Source organism: Papilio machaon, chromosome 18 (genome assembly GCF_912999745.1).
Source record: "Papilio machaon chromosome 18, ilPapMach1.1, whole genome shotgun sequence".
Taxonomy (NCBI): Eukaryota; Metazoa; Arthropoda; class Insecta; order Lepidoptera; family Papilionidae; genus Papilio; species Papilio machaon.
In genome coordinates this window covers 3,311,058-3,335,698 of record NC_060003.1, presented here as the reverse complement: position 1 = coordinate 3,335,698, position 24,641 = coordinate 3,311,058, and the positions used below count along the sequence as shown (strand labels likewise).

At 32.8% G+C, this 24,641-nt stretch overlaps 1 protein-coding gene across 1 annotated transcript in view; it reads right to left on the bottom strand.

Moving 5' to 3' along the window:
• Positions 1-788: 788 nt before the first annotated feature.
• The window catches only part of LOC106707400 (DE-cadherin), a 193,230-nt gene continuing 169,377 nt past the window's right edge, over positions 789-24,641 (bottom strand). The window contains exons 12-24 of the mRNA XM_014516041.2: positions 22,003-22,156; positions 20,705-20,892; positions 15,619-15,810; positions 14,482-14,637; positions 12,628-12,825; positions 11,417-11,633; positions 7,612-7,830; positions 4,222-4,446; positions 3,579-3,709; positions 2,920-3,055; positions 2,352-2,558; positions 1,855-2,007; positions 789-1,136 (exon numbers count right to left, since the gene is read on the bottom strand). Coding sequence (XP_014371527.2) covers positions 1,015-1,136; positions 1,855-2,007; positions 2,352-2,558; positions 2,920-3,055; positions 3,579-3,709; positions 4,222-4,446; positions 7,612-7,830; positions 11,417-11,633; positions 12,628-12,825; positions 14,482-14,637; positions 15,619-15,810; positions 20,705-20,892; positions 22,003-22,156 — 2,298 coding nt within the window. The 3' untranslated portion in view covers positions 789-1,014. The remainder of the gene's footprint in view (positions 1,137-1,854; positions 2,008-2,351; positions 2,559-2,919; positions 3,056-3,578; positions 3,710-4,221; positions 4,447-7,611; positions 7,831-11,416; positions 11,634-12,627; positions 12,826-14,481; positions 14,638-15,618; positions 15,811-20,704; positions 20,893-22,002; positions 22,157-24,641) is intronic.

Genomic DNA, 24,641 nt, shown 5'->3' with positions numbered 1-24,641 from the left:
TTAAAACTTATTAACATTTTTTTTTAATTTCATTTGTCCTAAAATGTTTATTTTACACGATGATTACGAATTAAGCATTTCCAAAACGTCTTCCAAATATAATATACAAGTACATTACGTACTTAATTTTAAACATAGTTGCCTTAAAGTATGCTGTTTCCTTATAAAGTATAAATTTGTATTAACAAATACTGAAAAATTTGCATACAAACGACAGTTAAGGGAGAGTTTCCACTGCTGCAGTATAAAAAACGTGTCATCCTTCTGCTTCTTTTTGATGGTTTTAAAATTTTTTGGAATGTATGGTCAAATAATAATTCCAGATTGGATTTCACTGACTATGACATGTATGCCACAAAATTTTTTTCTTTACAACAGCAATTAAAAAAAATATTGTCAAAAGCATGGGATATTTCTAAGTTCTTAGTTTTTGTGTTAGAAAATCATATCGTTATGGAAAATTGTATAAACCAAATAATTTTGTTACATTAATACGTTCATAGATTTTTTTTTAATTCTGCGACCATAATTGACAATAACAAATGTTTGTTTAATTTTTTTTTACATTCGTTACAATATAAAACAAAAAAAAAGAACTTGTTACTGAAACAATTGCAAAAATATGATCTTAAATGAATTCATATATATTTTCAAAATATCAACGAAAAAAACTAAAAACACTTTTATTTCTTCAAACATTATTAAGTACCAATATTTTTTATAAGATTATATGAATTAATGTAAAACCACATTTCACACAGATTTATTAACAAAAAAAAAGTCACTTTAGATAAAAAAAAATCCTAGATCGCGCAAAACTATCACAGGCTTTCTCCAGAGAATTCCAGAGCGGTGGGTCCAGTGATTCACTTTCCAGCGTCCACATAGAGTTAAAATGAAGGAAGCGGTAAGGCATAAGTTTGGTCTATCCCGGAGCGAGTTAGTGCAAAACAGACCCTATACCGAGGTGACGTAAGGTGCAGTTTCGTCTGGCTACACGAGCCAGGCGTGCCGCTAGCACCACGACTCCTCGTGCGGCCGCTCCTCCTCAGAATCTCCGTACATGTCCGCCAGCTTCCGGAACCGCGGACCAAATGTTGACAGATAGTTGAACTTGAGGTCGCCGTCGTCGGTACCTAATGAAAAAAAAGCAAAAAAAATATAAAAAAAGTTTACATTTAAGGTAACCAATATGCCTGAGACTGCTAAATTCTAGATGTGTAAATAATCCAGGATTACTGGTTATCTGTTTTTTTTTTAATACTAGTGGAAGCCCAGTTAGAAGAGACGATATTAAAAAAAAACACAACCGACAAACCAGAGTACACACAATATCAGATGTAAAGTGATTTTTTTATTTCCATCATAAAGTCAACAAAAAGTTTACAAAAATTTGCAAATAACAGAGAGAAAAACATGTCGTGTACACAGGTCTCGTTACGCGGTGCAAAAAAAAGATTTTACAACTCAATTTGATACACAACAAACTGACCGGACATGACCACTATATTTTAGGGAGCAATGTTCTGTCACCAAACAGAGGAAAAAAAATGTAAATGCCGGATTTATTGTACAATAAGTTGTAGAGTTATTCGCTTGCAGAATAGAAATAAATATGCAATTTATTTTTCCTTATTTATTAGTAGTTTCTCTTTGGATTTACTTCCAACAAATAAAAACATACTTAATCCTCGGAATTAACATGTTTAGACTAAAGTTGAAGTACGTTAAAAGTCTAGTCTAGTTTTGTGTAAAGTCCCATGTCCTTTTAATCCTTTTCTCCTGTTCTTAGCCTATTAAAGATGGCATTTAATTAAAAAATTAGTAGAAATATGTTTTAAATTAGCAACTTACAGCTGGCGAGTGAGGAGAGAGAGCCGCTGGTGTTACCATCTCCTTCGTACGCGTAGTGACGCACATCGTCGTAAGGATTGACGTCGGGGTCGCGATCCAGCACTGACTTCTTGTCGTCCAGGAAGCCGGAGATGTCCGGAGCCGCGCCTACCACTGGGAAGAACAATAAATTAGAGTCTACTAACAACAGTGTAACAAAACTATGAAAATAAAGTATCAAATCTTATGTAAAATTTGTTTAATTTAAGACATAACAATGAAGGGGATTAAGGATTTTATTTTGCAAGAATTTGTCCCATGGACGCATAAAATTAATTAATTTTGTATGTGGCAATTTAAACACCTATGAAATGATAGTTTTAAATTAGACAGTTACTTTAATATCAGGAAAGATTGAGGACCAGCTTTATTTAAGCTGGAGACAAGCGTTTCACAGAAAGAGGGAGTAAAAATGAGTTTGTAAGAGAGTGAGTAAGAGATAAAGAGTGAGATATTACCTGGTGCTTGCATGAAAGTGGCAGATCTATCACTGTCTATGGGCGGTCCGTCGTACATCTGTCTGAGTACGTGCAGGTCGTATCCCGCGTCTCCTTCACCGCCGCCCTCGTCCTCGTACGCGATGATGTTCTCTCTGATGTCATCCAGCTCTTTCTCCGCCCACGCGTCCGCACGACGGCGATGTACTACCACTGCTAGGAGAAGTACTGGAAGAAAAGGTTCAGGGTAAAGATATTGAAGAGATTTCCAGATAAGTGACATGGTATCTTTGCTGAAGTAGGTTAATGCTAAGTAAGACAAATAACCCCAAGTAGCTTTAGAGTTAAGCATTTATAATATTAGGCAAACTACTACAACATTTTCCTTGATTTACGGAAAACTTATGTCGTTTTAGTTAAAGGTGACCAAATGTCCGATAAACTTGAGATCTTATTAAGATAAAACATTGAATAATATAAAGACGCACTGTGAATCCTATCAAAATCATGGCAAATTAGAAAAGTTAAGTTATTAACATTTATATTAATCTGATATATGACAAGGAATAAAAAAAACTATTGTACTTACTGACTAATATGGCTATGCAAACCAATATAGCGACGAGGAAGTTGGTGTCAATGCCGAATGTGACAGCGGTGAACATACTCCTTTGACAGCTCGGGTCTGCATTGCGATGTACCGAAGGCTCGCCCAAGTTGTACATCTAAATAAGAAATGACTCTTTTATGTCGATGTTTTTAATTTTGTGTCTTGACCTTTACTTCTAAATATCATCTTTGTAATTTTACAGCTTCACTTATAAGACTTCTATAGATGAAACGTAATTTCGTGGAAATTATAAACTGCACAGCCCTAGAATTGGTAACTATTTTAGTAAAGACACAATCAAATGAAACTGATTTTAGTACCTATTAACTATCTCACTATTGGGTTCTTTAAAGATTTTCTGAAAGATGAATAATTCCAATAAAACAATTTATTAGGTGAGCACAATTCACAAGGATATATAATGATATACTTCAATGAGATAATTGGTCGCACATATCGTTTACGTACTCAGTGTCTCGTAACTAATTCTATTACCTTTAGTATAGTCTAGCTAATAATTAGACAATTGTCAAAGAAATTGAAAATTGGATTACTTATTATCAATTACTAGAAACCAAACAGTAAACTTTGAAAGAGCAATACGGTAAAAGATAAAACTTGACGCAAAGTATACTTACAAAATCATTATAAGTGAAATTACTGATGCAGCCTACGAAGTGTTGGTTGGTAGGTACATGTTGCCAGCCGAAGGTCTGCGCCAGGTGTTGCAGATCGATGCTGGCGCCGCCCAGTTGTAGGGGACCATTTACTACAAGATAATGTTTATTTATAGACATCAACTATATTTGAAAAGGGGGCAAACGAACAGCAGGAAAACAGAGGTTTTAATCGACGTCCATGGACATCCACAGTACCAAATTAACTGCAGATGCGTTGCCGGTCTTTGAGAAGGGGATAATATATGAAAATACAAAAGGTTGAATACAAAACTGATATAAGTCAAATGTATAAATAAATATGTTGCCAAACACAATCATCACACCTCAAACTTGGTATTAAAGTTAAACTTTGAATTAAAAGGTAATAATGTCCGTTTTCACCAACCAGGTCCTAAATTATTTTTAGATAACGGCCTCTTTGGTTAATCTTCTAAAATCTAAAGCTAAATTATGAACTAAATTTTTATTTAGTTCATAATTTAGCTTTAGATTTAACCTAGTAAAAACTAGGGGTCTTCTAATGCTGCTTAGGGACCCCCAAATATTAGGGATGTTTGTTGAAAATTGCCCTAATTCTAATATTTCAGTAAAATTGACTTACCATTTAGTATTTCCCTAGGTCCTGTAGGTGCGGCGAGGCTCATGCATGTGGACAGCTTGCATCTATCTACAAACATCTCTATGGAACTTCTCATGAGGACTATCTCTATTAGATGAGGTTTGCCGTCCGCTACGTGGACTACGCTATTGTTCAACCTCGTAGTACCGGAGCCGTAGTTAACTAGAAGAACTAGGAATCCCTCTACTAATTCTAGTGACATGAAATCTGTGAACAAAAACGATGTTTAAAGAATTATATAAAGTATTTAGGTAAAAGACGTTTCTCGAATATATTGCATTGTTTTTTTCCTTTTTTACACACACTGGACACTTAAATTTGAATACTTAAATATAAAACGGAACAAAATCAATATCATATAAAGTAAAAAACTATGATTACGCGTAACCCATAACACAGAAATAAGTCTTATCATAAAACCATCACCTCAACAAAGCTTACAACACATTCGTCACCAATCATTATTATGTCATTAAAAAATCATTACTTACAGCTATGGACAACGGAAGGAAAATTTATGTATGTTTACGTATGACACTATAATCTTCAATATAATATTATAAATAGGAAAGATTACTATTCTTTTGTTTATTAATTCCGTGCAGACGATATCGTGGATAAAAGCTATTCAGAACACTGTAAATACGTAGAAACTTTGAGCTATGTCCAGCAATAGACTGGGAAATACTTTGTATAATTACACGTTTTCTCCAATTCTTCCAAAAATAAAATACTACTATTGTAATTATTTACGATTTTGGAAATACAAATGTCTTTAATTATTTAAAATGATATCCTAAAGATAAGTGCAAATTTTAATCCCAAACAAAGCTATTGAAAGCGCGTTTCATATGACGTGAGAAACCTTATTGGTTCGTTCTTTTCAAAGCAACGGGTTTGGAATTACGTTTTGTTTGGATTTCGTTTTTCGTTTCGCTTGTCAGGGCTGAAGGAGGTTTAAATTTGGTAATATTAGTCAGTTATTTGATGTGTATGATTTATATTCCTACATATTTTAGGTTTTTTCATTATATATTTCAAATATAAAATTAAATACAGTCAAAATCTGTTATAACGACATCGAAGGGACTACTCATATTGAGTCGTAAAAACTGATAGTTGTAACAACCGGTGACAGGTATTAATAGGAAAGATATGTATATAACATTCAGCCAGGACCTTTGATTTTGGTCAATTTAACCGGTATGATGTTCTAAACGATGTCGTCATAAACGGTTTTGACTGTATTTCAAATTAACGAAACTTTATTATTACAAAATTACGAAAAACTACTTAATTAAATGTTTTTCTATGTTTTATAACTTTGTATAAAATTATTAATATGTAATTCAATAAAACATATACTTAATTTAAAATTCATTTTATCTTTGACGTGCCTAATTAAATTTTTACCTTTCGTTCAACCCTAACGAACCCCCTCAGAAATAAAACTTCGTTCCGTGCCCTTATCCGGGGTCCATTGTGGATTTCGTCCGGAAATCATTATTCAAGTTGTTACGCCAATCTACTGTGACATATTCATTGTAGCCGGCGACATTGTTACGCTTTCTCGACCAACGTTAATTCCAGTTAAATACATGACCAGTTTATTCGACTAACTTTACAATAGTAGTTCATTGTATGACTTAATTTGAATTGTACAATCGAGGACGTTTATTTCCTATCCTTCGGCGAAATGTAATTCGACGCTCACAATGCAATTACGTCGAAAACTTGACATAGCACATGCTAAATTACAGCTCTTATTGCGACAGTTTGCTGTACAATTTTCAATCCTAAGTGGTAACCGATTTTAATTCTTTGAACTTACATATAATTCTCGTTTTGATGTATTTTTGATGAACGAACACGCATTGCAATGTTTAAGTGCTTTCATAAATATTAGCATTCACTTTTAAACATCAAGGGATCATTCAGGGAGGAAGGTAAAGAAGAGAAAAGGTATCATGTCTTCAAAATTGTTTTTAGATCATTTTACAACTTCAAATTTTGAATCCGTGATCACAAAGAAATCTGCAATCGACGCGAACGTAAGCAATCGTGCGTCTAACTCAAAGTGTGTGCAGTATACTTAACAGAATTGGCAATTTGGCAACGTCTGGGGATCGTATTTACTCTGGCGGCGAGGCGGTGCCAAAGACCCGGACACTAACAATTCAATATTAACAATAAGGCTTATATCACTACGTTATCCCGCACAAGATTTACAATTTTAAATAATAAAACTTAAAACAAAAAAATCGGCCGTCAATATAATAAAAGACATGCCATCAAGAGACATAACATAACTAATACGGTGTGGATGAAGTTTCGTCATCTGTAATCGAAATCCTAAAACCCTAGTATCTCTTAACCCTAATTTAAGCGCCTGCTCAAACTAGACTTACAGCTTGACTCTGGCTTTGAAGTCCAAAAAAAATAAATAATTTGCCAGCTGCTATTTGTAGTAGTAAAAAAGTACATTTACGACACTATGTGGTCATTCAATCTAATTGTAATGGTTAATTAATTAAAGAGATTAACGACTGATTCCGTTGAAATATATCACTAATTACAGTCATTTAGAAATATAATTTTTATTGCTCAAATGTACATTAGGACGTTATACCCGATAAATTAAGAAAAAGTAAAGGACAAATTATTGGCACAAAATATGGAGAGTTCAATTGTGCTCTAGCCACGAATTTTATTTCTGACGTGAGAAATTTCGAAAGCAAATTCATTTGCACTTATTCGAATCAGCAAAAACAGTTGGGTACACGGAAAATAAAGCTATAACTTTATTTTGTTTGTCCAAGTTCATATTTAAATCTCAAATTATAGCACAGCGGTGTGTCTTAAGTGACAAAAGTTTTAGCTGTGAAAAGACTTAGACAAGCAGTCCCAGTACGAAATAAAGTCTGGAACCTTTTATGTTTGGCGCCGCGACACCGGCTGCTTATCCGTGGCAGCGCTGTCAATTCCCTCGCTTTCTATTTTGTTCCAAACACCGCTACATTCGATATCCGATCGAACAGAAGACATGGAAGTTTTAACATTTTTTTATTATTTTGTTTTTAAAACCAAACAAGCGTATAAAATAAGAACTATAAAAGCAAACTGTAACACATAAGTTTTTAAGCTTGCCAGACAATTTCTTGGAGATATTTGATTATATTTTCTCGTTATTGTCATTTTGAAACTGTGAAACTTTTAACACTATATTTGATATTTGCACTCATAGAATTTAATCGGATAATTCAGTAATGTGTGTATCATGTCATGTTTATCAAATTACGAGCCTTTTCTTACCTAGTCAATTAACCCCTTAACCGCTATCAATTAATAATTAAAAGTTGCAATAACACTAACCTTGTACATCTAACAGCGGGTTGTATTTCAAAGGTCCTAGGTAGAAGACGAGGCTGTTGCTGGCGTGTGACGTCACAGTGAGGGTGACGTGGCCCTCGTGGCAGGCTGGCGGGGAAGGATACATGGCCCAGCCGTCCCCATGGAAACCGATCGACGTCTGTTCGCAGTGCGGCCCAGATAGACCTTCTGGACATTCGCACTTGTCCGCGAACGGGGTTCCTAGAAAAAAAAAAATGTTAAAAATAAGTATTTCAAATGTTACGCAGACAGATGTAAAGTATACAACAATTTCTAAGTATCTTTAGAAATTTTACCGATGACAGTAATACTTTGCGAAGGGTATTTCACATGTAACCGAATTTAAGATTTTATTATGCCCTCATTTTCAAAATGTAAATGTACGTGATTATGCGTAAACTTTACCAAAGTATTAGCCCACCAATTTCCCCTCTAAGCTATATTAAATGTATTTTATAAAGTGGTTAGTACAGCGTGAAAGTTAACAGGCGGAAGATATGTAAAATCTACCAAAATATAACGAAAAAATTATTATACAATTTAAAAGAAAGTTTTTTTTTTTAAATATTCGAAACAAATAATAGACTCAAATAATTTTGTCGACAAATTTAATCGAAGTTAATGTTATCAAACCGTTTAACTTTACCTATTCGATGTTTAATTATTTTTAACTCGATTAAATAATAACACCAATTTACCACTTAACAAGTAAGTTTTACCCAATGGCTGTAGATAATCAAAAAAAATACTATTCAAAACTATTATAAGTCAATTCTCTATTAAGTCAGTGAGTTATTAAATTGTAAGTTGTTAGTAAAGTTCCACAACTTCATTATGACAGTGGGAAGGAAGTAACGCGATTCTTGGTGCAAGCCAACCCTTGCGATGCTAACTTCAGGGGATAACGTCGGTCTCAGTTTATAACATCCGTGCTAGGTTCATGATGTGATTTAAGTTTTATCTACTAGATACTTTGTTGAGTGGAATTTAATTAGTATTAAACTTATAGGCACTTAATTATGAAAAAAAATATTTATATATAGCTCAAGAAATTATAGGTCGTAAGAAACTAACTAATGTTTACGTTATTAAATGATGTTTCAAAAATCTAATTTTGGAGATCAATATTGCAAAGTGTACAACTAAGTTTTGACATTTAGTATACATCTAATATAATAGGTTGGCAACTAAGTGATTGCGGATTTTTTATAAAAAATCAAAGACAATTTTTTCATGGAACTAAATAACTTTATTCTGTAATGTATTACCCATTTTCATCAATGACCTTTTGACATCTTTCAGGCAGCATCATAATCCCACGTTCATAAAACTACTGGTTTTTATTAGCAAAAAACTGAATCATGTACGATTTGACTTCATCATCATTATTGAAATTTTAACCATTCCAGGAGTTTTGTAAAGATCGAAACAAAAAGTAATCCGATGGTGCAAGGTCAGGACTATATGGTGGATGTGGCAAAACATCCCAACCAAGCTCCAATAATTTTTGCCGAGTAACCAAAGATGTGTGTGGCCTTGCATTGTCATGATGGAATACAACACTTTTTCGATTTGCCAAGACGGGCCGCTTTTCTTCAACTGCATTGATTAATTTCGTTAGTTGTTCAATGTAGAGGAACCCATGTATCGAGTTTTTGAACATAGCCAAGTTGTTTTAAGTGATTTTCAATGCATGTATGTGATACATGGTGCTTCTCTGCAATCTCACGTGTTGTACTGTGACGATCCGAATCGATTATTGCTTTGATTAGGGCGTCATCAACTTCAACTGGACGATCAGCGCGTTTATCATCTTTGAGTGAAAAATCACCAGAACGAAATTTGGCAAGTCAATTTTGACACTGCCGTTCTTTTAAGGCTTCGTCACCATAAACAGCACATAACTTTTTATGAGCCTGCAATTCGTTTTTCCCCTTGCGGAAATATGACTAAACGTTCCTGTTGATTTTCCATTTTTCAATGAAGACCAAGCGAAAACTACGCAACCGATCAAAAAACTTTTTTTACTGATTGACAGCTGAATTGCCAACTATTAAATAACAAAATGTGTTTTACATTTCTACTACGTCTACAAACCTAAAAATTCAACTTAAGCCATGTATTAGTGAAATCCGCAATTACTTAGTTGCCAACTATAAAATTCTCGTGTCACAGTTTTCGTTGCCATACTCCTCCGAAACGGCTTGACCGATTCTCATGAAATTTTGTGAGCATATTCAGTAGGTTTGAGAATCGGCCAACATCTATTTTTCATTTTTTTTTTTAACTGCGCGCGGGCGGAGTCGCGGGCGACAGCTAGTTAATATATAACTTTGTTAGCTCAGAGGATTGATTTAAACGCTTTTATATTTACGACACAACACTGAGTGATAGATACTTTATGGAGTATTTTAACGGCTTTTATATGGTTGATATTAAAGAAACAATTTCGTATCTACGGCGCGGCGTAAACGAATTGAATAAACCAATTTCATAGTATATTTATCATACGCGCTTGTAAGTGGAGTTGTTGATGTTCATTTTACAAATTGTTGGATTCAGATTGTCATCATCTCCTTGGCCTTATTCCACTCATGAAGGGTCGACGCATTAGGTTTTATAAACCTTAAAGTTAGCTTTATTTATTACAGCTAGTCGCTTGCCTGTTGCCAACCCTACTTGGGAGGAATATCTTAAAATGAAATATAATATAAACTAAATTAAGTATTATGATTTATTGCTTATCTATGTATAGGTTACTTATTATATTTTATAAAGAAGAATTGATGTGCCAATTTTGTTTTTCGCGGGTTTTGAAGAGAAAACCCATGGTAAGATAAAGCGCTTGTATTTTCTCTTATAAAAAGTTAATAGTTAATAAATATTTGACATTCCAATTTCTTATTTAAAAAAAATATATAAATTGTTTGCAACATTGAAGTTATATTTTAGATCGTAATAATTTATATCAGTCAGTACATTTCTTTAGCTTTATTACTCCCTTTTGGCTGTTATAATTTATGAGAAATAAAAGTGCTACAACAATGGCGGCCGCTTTCGAAACTCGAGCTCCGGCTATTGGCTTATTGTGTACGGATAATAAACCTTTTTCTTTGAAATGGAGACATCGTATACTGACCACTTTATATGTATTATTTATTTGGAAGGATATATTTTTATAATATCGTAAAAATCGTCAGCTAGCGTATCTTGCAGTGGTATATGCACTTAAAATAAAGCTTACATTGTGTGGCCACATAATAAAACCCATCGTATATGATGTCATATCTACCGGGTGTCGTAAAGTCGGCTATGAACTTTGAGATATTCCTTGCTGTGTGTTCGATGATATAATTTTAATACTTTATTTAAATATCGCAATAAATAAAGTATTTTTACTAATACGATTTACCGAGTGTGAGTTTTTACTGTCTTAACACTTGTTTGCAGCCTTACTCTTTGAATAAATAAAGTCAACAATATTTTTAATTTAAAGTTTTCGGCACCAGAATGTCACAGTAAGAAAAGACAATATTCGAATACACATTGACTAATTAAATTTGAACCTAGTTCGTTTTGTCACACACTTTGATATGGATTTCTGAGACCCAATACTCTGTAACCAGTTTCGTCAAAGATTATGAATAAAGATATGTTTTATACAAAGATTTCTATCACAGAAATACACAGTTGTAAGTACTGTATAACAATTACTGAACGAGATTTAAATGATAAACTGCTGATTGATGGAGTACGCGTATTTAATTCTATCATCAAAATTCCTTACCTCCATTCAAACACACGAGTGGTTCCTCAACATCGCAGGTACACTCAGACTCAACCCTTGCAGATACACCGACAAAGCTAGTCGTGTTGGTGTACACGGAAAGAGGCACGTTGTTCTTCATCAGCACATTCCTGCACGAGTCCTCGCACTGCTCCTTCTCTATCAGACACTCGTCGATCTTCACCATATATATCTTTGCTTCTAATTCTTCTTCGAGCTGATAAATAATGATTTGGATTAATTTAATTGAAATGGTTTAGCATCTAAATTCTTTGCCATATATCCTGCATTATAAATTAAAAAGTAATGGTTTAAGACGTAATAAGTAGCGAATCTAATAAAATTTATTAAAATTATAAATGCACTAAACCAGATAGAAATTAAATTTACGAAGTAATAGAATTTGCATTTGAAGTCGCAGTTAAATAAATTTGTAAAAAAATTGTCTTATTTCTTTAAAATTCTAATAAAATAGAGTGCCGCTATTCCTTATGGCTACATTTTACACGCTTTGAAATATGTTTGAAAAATGATTCGATCAGGAAAGTAATTTAACTTAGGGGATAGTTTTACTTTGCTTGTCGTCCGATAAGTGGAAGTAGCCAAGGAATTAATAAGAGCAAGGTTTTAACATTGGATAAACAAATAAACAAAAGTGGAAATTTTAATTTGTTTTAAAAGCTATTTCTGCAGTACATAAGTCGACTTATCTTCATCTTGTAAATATAAACAGAACTATTTAGGTTTAAGGCAAGTTTCCAGACGCTTTTCATATTTACTACTGTTCCCAGTTATTTGCAATAAAGTGTACAGAAGGTAAGTAATCGATTCAAGGTAAGGCTACGGAGCAGTTTTGTTTGTTGGCAAATGTTAGTTTAGGGAGTTAGCGTCAACAATACGCGGCGTATTTGTGCATTAGGCCTTTACTATTTACATAGCTCATCTCAATACCTTATCGATTAGATTTCTATGGAAACATTTTGATTGGTTAATTTATAAATTGTAACACTAAGTTTGTATGTTTTATAACATCAAAGTAAATAGAAACATTAAAAATAAACTCGATTCATTTTCTCTCGAATTGAGTCAAAAATAAATTACAAATTTAGATGTTCATAGCTACTTTATAGAAATCCTAACAAACTACTAGGACTTTTTTGTTAGAACGACATCAGACGAGTCGGTGGCATTGAAAGTGTTATGTTACTCACCTTTTCCTGTATCCCAATTACCATACTATCCAGTTTCTCTGCGGGATAGTACGGAGAGCCGTGTGCTGAGAATCGGACATCCAAGAACACGTCCTTAACAGTTGGCTTACTGAACACCGTGAACACGTCCACATTGTCTAGTGACGTGTTGTATAGCTGTGCGAGACGGCGATGTAGTTTGTCTTTTTTACTCGTACCCTGTTACAAAAAAAAAATATTTGTTTATTAACAACATTGAAAGCATCGGTACTGTTGCCCGTTATAACTGGTCCATTCTCAATGTTTATACATAAAAAAGAACTGTTGTTTTTTTACACGTATAACTTTTATAAATCTTTAAATGTTGAATATGGTGATACCTGTAATAATATTCAGCGTGATATTAACAGATAAATACAAAATAAAATAATTTAAAGTACTTTGCTACAAACACGAAATATGATTACCGTAATGGAATCTCGAATACGAAAAAATCAGTTTTTAACATAATATAATTTACAAAGATATAAAAGTGCGATTTTGGTTGTAACAAAACGTTTTAAAGCATGTACTTGAGCATAATCAGAAAGAATTAATCGTTCCCAACGACACAGTAACCGAGTGGGCGCCACTGACATGCAAATTCTCGACCCGCGAGCATAAATTTGCAAATTAAACTATCGTAGCGAGTGAAACTGCTGTTGATTCGGTCGTAAATTATCATGAACCTTTTGTACTACCGATGATACTCACCAACTGGGTTTCTGGTTCAGTTTGTTTTTAATACGACCGATTTAATGCACAAAATGTACAAGATATAATCCGCAGATTAAAGCTGAACTTTTCTTTAATAAACCCATACAAGTCTACAAATCAAATTTAGTTGATTGGGGATAACTTTTGTTTACAACTTCGTGTTCCGTTAATTTTACTTCAAGTATACTTATAATGTTATATGTGCTTTACATTTTCTTTTTAAATAAAATCAATGACATATATTTTCACAGTCTGTCGCTTGCTTCAAAGAACGCCAAAAATATTTTCTTTAACGAACCCGCAACTACGGTCTATAAATCAAAAATATATTGTCAATAAAAATATAAATCCGATGCTAGACTCGACAACTTTCGTACTAACAGATATAAGCAATAAACTTATACGAATTCCCCAGCAAGCTTTCGTGCTAGACAGAAAAAGAAGTATTGGGTCACCGCAGTGCGGAAGCGAGTGAAATTTACACCAGTACAGTCGCGTACACTAATACGAATGCGGTATTGGGTCAATCTGAACTTTATATCAAAGGATTTAAAGTTCATGGATCATAGAAATGCATTGACGACTGTACCATTTTGCGTATCGTGTGACTAAAGCCCATAACATTCACGGGCATCTAAATTCCGACGCGAAAAGCGATATTTAGGCGTGTCACATTGTCACACCATCAATTTAAATATAGATCGTGAGATTATGCAGTTACGGTTGTATATTAATTAACAAGAAGCTCGAAATATGATTCTTTTCTGGGTCGTGGTAGTTTGAATAGTAAATTGCATTAGGAATATATTTGGACATGAATTTTGGTATGTGATTTTGATGTTATCGTATATCGTCACTGATTGGTTTAATCAAAATATTCGATACAGTTATATTAATGCAATTTACTGACATATTATTAAGCATGACAGTTACATTTATGTCACTTCGTTGAAAATGCACAAACATTATAATAATTTCAAACATATAGCGAATTCAGGTGACCACATGCCCGTTTGCCAATTTCCAATATAAAATAAAAAATAAATAAATAAACAAAAGAAAATTGTTATTATTCGTAGTTTACTAGATGGCGCTTTCATCAAATTGAAATGTACTTACGTCAGCTTCCGGTACGATGAATTCTTCAGCGGTGATGTTGACGAAGCGGATTGAGCCGGACTTGTCTACCGCCTCCTCCGGGATCTCTTTGATGGTGACATTTACTGTTGCCTCCACCCAGTGGAACGGCACAAGAGGTTCATTTTCTTCGGTCACCTAAAGGGAAAAAATTGTCCTTATATTTAAGAATACATAATAATATCGAAAATAAGACCCCGTCAGTCAAAAAAATATACTGTTGTAACTTTAAGTAAAACTTAAACCTATTTCTGTATTACAGATAGACACTGTTTAGTTAATCACGTGTCTTTGACCACTGGTGATTCAACAGTAAAATAAATGTGTTGTCGCTATTTAAATTTTGTGCCCTTAAATATTATAATAGCAATTTTAATCAAAGCAAAACTAGCAAATGATAAAGAGAATATTTTAAAGAGTAACAGCAATAACCGTTATCTTTACTTAAGAAAAGATTTATTTGAACAAGAAAAAGTTTGTCCGTAGTGGCCGGGAGATGTTCCTCTCAACTTGCGGTTCAAACTTAATAATTTAGCGTTCAGTATTTACTGCGCAAGTCGTCATTTTGCACGCTCATGTTTTAACCACGCCGTAGTGTCGGCTCTTAATAAAAATATTGTTCGCTCCATGTTTTTATGTTGGCAAATTAAAAAGTTTCTCGTTAAAAATTAATTTACTCTGTTACACTTAAACTTGTTAGTGTCCCTAGTTTGTTTATGATTTACCCGTGATTTTAATGACTATTCTTTAGAACTTTTTGTTGTTAAAATACAGGTTTTGTCGTTGTAGTTTTTAAACAAAATTGTAATCTTTCGCAAATAATTACACAAATTTATTGAAATAGTCACAAAAATTATTTTATTTAAAAGCATTAAGAGTATATTCCTATGGAAAGTATCGTTTGAGTATAAAACTTTTTTTTATTATTTCATCAAAAACTAACTATGGGTTTCAAAACCACAGAAACAACACACTTACAAAACACTTTATCTCTTTTTTATGTAAAGAGAATGAAAGAGGTAACAATATGTTTTTGTTCAAATGTACAAAGTTAGGATAAAGAAAATTACCCTTTATTAAATATTATACAACAGATAAGAAAAGCTCAAGTTAACTTACATTAAATCTCAATAGATAAGTTCCATTAGGCGTTCCTTCTTTCATAGTAATCATGCCTGTGTTACTGTGCACATCGAAGTATGGACTTCTCTTCTCGTATGACGGTAGCCACATGAACCTCTTATCCGGTAAGTCCCAGTCATCCGGGTCGTCGACGAATACACGACCGATCTCCGTATCTGGTGCTTCGCCCTGGTAAAAAACAATTGTTTTGGTAATTAGATTAAAACATTAAAGATGTAAGATTGTGGTACTGAAAAAAATGCTACAAATTGATTAATATTATCCAAGTAATGTAATAAATTTAAACAATATTTAAATGTTTCCATTGCATTTTAATATAATTATTAGTTATAATGATGTTATTTAATATTGATATTTACGTTCAATGGAAAATTTGTATCATATTTATTTAAGTAGACATTTGTGATATTAAACGATTTATTGAATATGTTTTTTTTTTTAATGCAATCGTTTTTTATTTAAGGCCAGTGCCAGAATATACATATCTAAACTTACAGACATAGGTTTAGAATTTTAAATTTAAAAAAAAAGTTAATTATACATGTTTAATCATAGTTTCTGCTTTCCGGTGATTGTTAAGCTATATGCATAGCTTTAAAAAGCAAAAAGATGTGATGAAAGTGATTCTTCACAAAAAAAGTAATAATATTAACAAATAAAATATTAATCAGCAAGGAGGTTATCCAACATTGTTTGCTTATCCAAGAAAAACAACTGGCAACACTAATCTGCAAGGAAGTTGTTCAATTTGTGCGAGAGATGTCGCCTCGTTTGCGGCGATGTCTCAGGTTCATTAGGGAGCAGTCGACGAATTAGAAAGGGGACTACGACCATTTGTATTCAATTTCGAATTATCTTATTATAGTTAGAACATAAACAAAACAGTTAGCCTGTTAAACTCTTATTAGGACTTGCAAACAAAGTCCTATGATTTTAACTTGTACCAATTCTATTGTTAAGGCGTATTGTAGATGAGAAATTTACAAGCTTTAAAAGTATTACGTTAAAATATTCAAATGAATGTAGTGAAAGAAAGAACTAGTTTTAAAATTCTAGTGGGAAAACAATGTAGTTAAACAATAAACATAAAATATGTTATTGATTTTTAAAGAATATGGTAAAATGTTCAATGAAAGTTTTCAAATATAATTTGTGCTTTTATGCAATAGGTAATATGAAACTAAAAATAATAAAAACAATACTTTATGTTTACTCTACAACGTTTCAGAGGTTTTTATGGAACTGTACAGAGTAGAATAGTTTCGTTTTTTGTTATTTGTCTTGGTTGTACTGCATGTAGAGTTGTTCGTTCCCAAATATCGTAGCGTGCGTAGGGCTTTTCAAAAATTATGCAAGTTTTATTACTAAGACGGAGATGAACTTTAAATATTACACATAGATTTTATTAAATTATTTCATTCATTTAACAAATATATTAAGAACCAACGAGGATTTAAAACTTCTTATTCATATTAGATTCCTTAAAATTACAATATTTTAATGTTATAATTTTTTAAGCTACCAATTAAAGGACGTCTCCAGACAGAATAAAGTTTTCATCAAATATTAGGCAAAAGAAAAAAGTCTGTTCAAATTTCGTGAACAATGGCCGCTGAATAATACGGCGCGAATCTGACGAAATCCCATGACAACGTCACTCGTTGACGTCTCATCTGGAATATTACGGTCGGCGTAACTTAGAGGAATCAGGTCAGGACTATAAAAACTACCTCCCCACCTAAAGCCCTGTTTATGCCCGTAAACTAAACTACAATTTCATTAAGGCGGAATTAACATTTTAAGGATCATTATTATACATCAAGAGCATTTACTTTATCCTATAGGTGACTGAAGTGAGAAACTTTGTTGCAATAAAATTGATAATATTTTGTGACTAGTGCAACCCTAGGAAGAGGTGGATGAACTGTGTGAAAGGTGACTTGATTAAGTAGAGAGTGACAATTGAAACGACAAAAGAACGAAGATCGGATAAAATAATCGTGCGGTAACCTGACATGAGTGTCCATAAGGACATGGAGATCATTATTTGTCCTGTGTTTTCACCTGCTTTGTAATCTCAGCTACCTTACAATTATATTTACGTAATGTGTTTGCATTATCCACATCGATTTGAGCAAAATATGCAAGAGTATAGTATTATAGTTCCCAAATTAACGCAAATTACTGTCAAGAATGTTTATAACCAATATTTTACGGTAAAGGCTTGCAGTGTAAAAGTGAACATAACTTTCGTCCGACAGTAAAACGACTAATTCCGAAAAATAGTCGCGACCAGAGTGAGGAATCGTAAAGTTTTACGCCCTTGGGTTTGTTGAGGGCACAGAGTGAACTTTGCGCTGTTAAAGCGACACTTGTGTGTTTTATACCCCCTCAGTAGCTTCAGTGAATGCAAATTGAATGTTATTACCTACTCAGAGATAAGTTACAAAATGTATTGTCTGATAGACGTTTATCATCTTTTCAAACATCTCTATTTCCATTCAATTCAAAAGTATAAGTCAAACTGCTAACAAAAAAAAATCAAAACATAATTATTCCTTTTGAAGATAAAACAACTATATAAATATGTTTCGGTACTGGAAATACATTAAGAGGCATGGACACATCAAAAACAATCTCATTCCAGAAGAATTGTGAATGAAATGAAGCCAGATGAAATCGTAATTGAATTCGGCGTTAATCGAGTGCGAGCGATAACTACATTTCGATAATGGATGAACATTCATTAAAACTATACACCTACGTTTATTATTTTAATAATGACATTGATATTAATACACAATTAATAAAGTATTGTGATGTTTTCACTGTATTTGTATATATCATCACGTATTATGAAACATCAACAAACTTCGTAAATTTTAAAGACTTTTTTTATGATTTTACAATTACTTTGACATAATTCTACATTTATAAATCATATCCGAATTTCCTATAATTTTATTAAAATTTTCACTATTTAAATTGATTAGATATTAAACCTATATAATTAAGTAAGAAATTAAGGATAGATTGTGTGAAAGACAATATGTAAGTAAAAAAGGAGTGAATTCAAATATGACGGCTGACAGAGATGTATGAAAGAGTAGTACACACTGTGACGATACTCAGTACAGAAAAGAGGAGGGTTATGATGCATTAATAATAGTAGGAAGTAATAGTAAAAAACCGTTTTATATTAAAACATTTGCATCACAACGTAATAAAATTAAGTTGAAATTAAATCCAGCTACCACTTTAATTTTCAAAGCAAACGGTGCTTTGAGAAATTTAACAGAAAAAAATAAATAATTTCACGACGGAGATTTAAAACAAAGGCTCGAAAACTTCCTTATCGAATCAAAACATCCAACTTTTAACGAAATCTCTGAAACTAATTACAAACTTAAACCATCCAGTACAATTTGACCGGCAAATTTCAAACAAAAAAAAAAAACCAACTCGAAAATAAAATTGCAAAACGAGGGAAAATAATCAATAGCTGAATATTAATTATATTAATACTCACATAGTATCGCCAGCTGTAAATTTCATTGAAGTAAATTTCCGTCTGAAGCATTAAAGGAAACAATTTGAAATTAATACCAATTACTTTTTAAATATGTGGAATGCAGGATTAAACCATTATCTTTCTGCATCATTCAATTTTAAATTTTTTACACACGATTATATCAAAGAGTATCCTTAAAATAAGATCACTTGTCTGATAAAATATATAAAAAAAATGAATCTATCAATACATTTATTTTTAATTAGTTGCTATTGAACTTGTAGTATGAACGAAACTCGATTTGGCTACAAAAATACAGGAGTATTTTTTTTTTAAAAAGATACCAAACGAGCTTCGTGAACACCGAGTTGGTTATCGACGGCCATGTACATCCGCAACACAAGAGGAACTGCAGTGTTGCCGGGTATTTATTATCTTATTACTTTAAATTAAACTCCGAGACAGTGATATTAAAAACAAATAGTTTTGAAATAAACATACAGCTTTTCATTTATTATGGTTGACGTATTAGGACTATGTTACGTAGTGTATGAAACGAAAATGATATCCCAAAAACTCTGTCATAAACTTGGGTGTGGTTGTTACCAAGAACACAATAAATCTACCGCTTCATCGAGTGAACTACAACAATTTATGGGACAGATTTAAGGAATTTATGTGCAGCACTAAAGAGTTTTAGACTGCTGTAAACAATTCCAAAGTAATGTAATGAATTTACAATGTACTTTCTGAATGCAACTTGAGTACAATACTCAGTTGAATTATACTGGATGGCTAAGTGAGGATATTGCAGACAAACCGGATTAATTATATTTACTAAAGACGAATTCATTATGAGGCTAAATTATTTGATTGTTACAATGTATTTAAACAAGAAGAGACGAGTTACAATTTGTTGTTTACATTTTATTGACTTGTTTAGGACACTAACGTGAGAAAATTGAACAATCTCACCTATTACCATGGGTTATATTCGATGGAGGAGTATAGAAAAACCCTATACCTATGTTTTCAGTTATAATTTGGTACATGTCTATAAGATAAAATAAAAATAGAAATAATGCGACCTATGCGGTGCTATAATTATACCTATACAGTGCGAAACATTTTCACTGAGGAAAGCTTAATTAAATGTAAATTAATTTAAATACATCGGTGTAATTAACAGAAACAATACTGAGAGCGGGTTATTTTATAGTGTGACCATATTATTCGATTAATGATAATGATCTAGTTACATTTTGTTTCTGTTAAACCGAGCATGTAGAAAAATATTTATCAAACCTTTGAAATATGCAAGAACGCATCTAAACAGAACCGCATCAAATTTTTGACAAAAAATTGATTTACCGGGCGCTTTAGATTTGAGCCCCAGTAAAACTATGTGATACTTTTCATGATAACTCATTTACGACTTCACTGCGTGTTTCATTTTTGATATAAAAACTCAAATAAATTTAAAAACACGTATTTCGTAAAACCAGTGAACATTGACTCTTTATATACATTTCTCTCTTTCAATGTATTTACCTTATAGTTGTAAACGAATATATCGCTGTGCCCCGGACCCATGGGATTGTCGTTCCTATCTCCGATGACAACGTGCAATATAGACACACCGGTCAGTCTCGGCGTGCCTGAGTCAGTAATGGCCACCGGTATCCTGTACTCCTTGCGTTGTTCTCGGTCGAATGATACTAGAGTTGATAGTATATTGCCTGCAAACGTACGATTATAGTTAGTACATAATTAATCGACTACTTAAACGAAACGAAGTACTGTTGAAACAGGATAAAAAAATATTTTTTCCAAAATAAAACCCAGATTTTGAATAATTATATCAAAAGCTACATCAAAGATTTAATATTAATAACTCAATATTGGATATTGCGTGCAAATTTTCAATTTATTAACGGTAAATGAAAATCTTAATTAAGTTAAATAAAGAGCAACGCCTACAAAGTGTAAATCAGAGTAATTAATATGGCAACCCACGAAGACGGTTGGCAACAAATCGCACATATACGAAACCGCCCACGACAATTAATTTAATCGACTATCAATATTAGGGGACTGCCTATGCCATTAACTAATATCTCGGTTTTTTAAAATAAATTTACTGTAAAAATGATTTAAATATTTTGGCAGTGAACTTTACTACACAGCACTTTAAAACACTACCATTTTCTTCATTTTGTAAACGTACAGTTTCAACAGTACAATTTCTTTCAACTATCAAAATATGTACATCTCCGAAATATAGCTTAAGCGGCAGTGAAAAAGTTTATTTAATTTCGCTCCGGTGGCGAATAATTTCCGCAAACGTGGGTTACAATTATCAACACGCAAACTTGAATAGGGTACTGGAGGCGGCCTGGAAATTGAATTGCCACTTACAAAAACAAAGTTAGCTAGCTCGTCTCTAGCACCATTTATTGCATTTTAACTACATTAATTAATCGTGAACTCGATTTTGGTAGATTCTTTGAAATTACCCCCCCCCCCCCCCCCAGAGATTCAGGTTGTCGGAACCAGATTTCAAAATGAAGACGGATTTATCAAACTTAATCTCTATGAAATTTTACTATTAGCTAATGGATCTAGTCTAGGGATAATAATCTTCCTCTTAAACCACTTTCTTGAATATCGATAGGCGTCGGCATTAACTTACCGTGAATATGCCGCTGCCGAAACTCCACTACAAAAACATTGCTCTCTTTTTTTAAGAGATGGAATAAAAATATTTGTTTATACAAATGTCACGGTAGTTGCTGCTCTAATAGTTAATAGTTAAAATAGAATAATAATTTAAAAAAAAAAACTGTTACCTTGAATATGGAACTTGGATCGTATATCGAAGCTGGCGGAATCATTAAGCGCGAAGGTGAATGGTGGCCCGTTCTCTGCTGAGTCGTAGTCTTTGGCAGTCAGTATCACCACTTGGCCAGGCAGTTCGTTCTCGTACCATATCACTGGTTGCGTCTGTACAGTACAAATTAATTATAAGCGTTTTTTCAGATTAAAAATTAACAACAGAACAAGGCATTTGGCAGTTATGTCAAGTTACAAAAAAAATACAAAAGAAATTGTACAAAATGTTTATCTCAGGTTAAACCACAAGTATACAAATATGTATTAAGGTTTATTCTTGGATAACTTTCAATTAATAAATAAATCGGAAAAAATCAGTGGTGTCATAGTTTAACTATTAAATGGAAATAAATATTTTTTAAAATTCTTGTATGTGTTTTAAAGACGGACACAAACTGTGTTAATTATTCTAAGCTATACTTTAGGTGTATGTAAAACAAGATAACATTTTCGTGTATAATACTGCTGTATTGTAGTTACAAAGTCAAGCCTCAGCATAACTGGGCTAGGCTGTGGTTTTAATCTAATACTAGGTCATAGGGCGCCTCAGGCGGCGGTTGTTGGACAAAGCCGTACAACACAATATCGTAACTTATTCGATTTGAGGATTTTGGCGACGACAGCACTAAATTCGAAGTTGAAATATGCAAATATTGTAAACTTACGAATTTTTTGTGGAACCAGATAATAAGTAACGTTGACGACTATTTGTAAATGGAAAAGTCGTATGACAAACTAATAGCCATTATACTAATAGCGAATTGTAATAAAGTTTTAATGGATCATACATTTTTTTTTCTTTTTTTCAATATGCTTACTGAATCACGATCAGCATAAATTTCTAACTTTTTAACGAAGGAAAAGTTTACTTTATGGTTTTAAGATACCCGAATGACATGTTAAAAGTTTGTAAGAAAGAGAAGTACATAAATACTTTCTTACTAAAGTATTATGCTATCTTTATGTACTTCTCATAACTTCGTTACGGTCGCGAGATGGCGCAAGTGTTCGTGTAGTATCATCAACATATTTTGTTTATTTGCTAAAGACTGCAAGTTGCAAAGCATTCATTTTACGCCTTAACTTCGCTCCGAGGAAACATTTGAAGGGAATTGTTAAAAAGATCAGTGTTTAAGTCGCTAGAAAGTAGTTTTGCGCCGGTTGCCGCGTCGTTAACTATGGAAATAACTGTAATGTTTAAACTCTTCGCAAGAATAAACTTTTAAAGTTTTTAAGAGGAAGCCAAAGATATTTTTGTGATCCTAGCTTTTAGATATTTAAATAAACTATACTTTATAATAGTAAATAATACTGCGCAAAGTCGAACTTTTAGAATTCTGTATTATTTTCGAACCGAAGACAAAGTAATATTAAATGGTTAAAAAAATTGTTTATTAAATGTTGAAATTTTTATATTTTGTGATTATTTAAATATACGATTATGTAAAATACTCGTATGTTTCTACTTGTATAGTAACATTTATCGGTTGCAAAAATAAATGAATAACAGCGAGCTCGTAGGAAATATTAGCAAAAATTTTTAATTCTCAGCAACGTCAGACTTGCAAAAAGGATAATTCATTCAAAGATCCAATTTTGAGGAAGTCGATAAAATCTTAAGGAATATGCCGAGTTGTATCGAAGGGAGGCATCAGCTCGGAGGATGAATGAATTGCCGTCACCCCCAAGTTAGATAATGCCGTCTTAATCCGACGTGGAGAGAACTCGCGCCCGCTGTGCCTAAAATCACGTTTATGCCAGTATCACACGAGGGCAGCATACATAGAGCAGTAGGAAAAGAAAGTACTGATATACTTTCTTCGTATTGAAGATGTCTAAAAACAGCAGTCACTTAGCTATTTTAAGGATTTCAGGTGGCTGCTTGCTCGTTTGCCGTCATGTATAAAATTAACTGAATATTCTAGTCTGCTCTATCTTAATGTTATACCCTCGTGTAAAAAAAACATTATACGAAGTTACCCAGCGGACAATGCTTTTACAATTAGGGAAGATTGGAATCTAATTGTTATTCTTACAGTTCTCCGTTTGTTGGATCTCGATTTGTCGAAAAAATTAAGTCAGACTAAAAATTAATGTAAGAAAATATTTGGAACCTTGCTTAAAAATGTATTTTTTTAGTTACTAGCAAATTTGATATACAACGGTTTATACACTACGCTTTTGTTAAATGAAAAAAAGGCTTACTTATTGGGGAAGAAAAAAATTCCGCACTTTATAGACCTTTAACTAAGTTTAACTTAACTTCCTTTTAAAGTAACATCATAACTTTACAGTAATATGATTCGCTCTTTTGTTTTCAATACGCCGTATTAAAATGATGATTGATTTTTAATAAAGTGTATAGTGTGTATGTTAATCAATTGAATTATAAACTTTGGAGAAGACATTATCTGTTTTGGTAAACTAAAGGTTCATTTAGACATAATACATACATATGTCTCTAATGGCTTTTGTCTGGCTTATGTCAAATGAGTACTACTAGTAATAACATAGCTGCCCATAGACATTCGCAATTCGGATACGTTGCTTACCCTCAATCGACGAAGGAGGAAACGCACAAAAAGAGAATATTTAA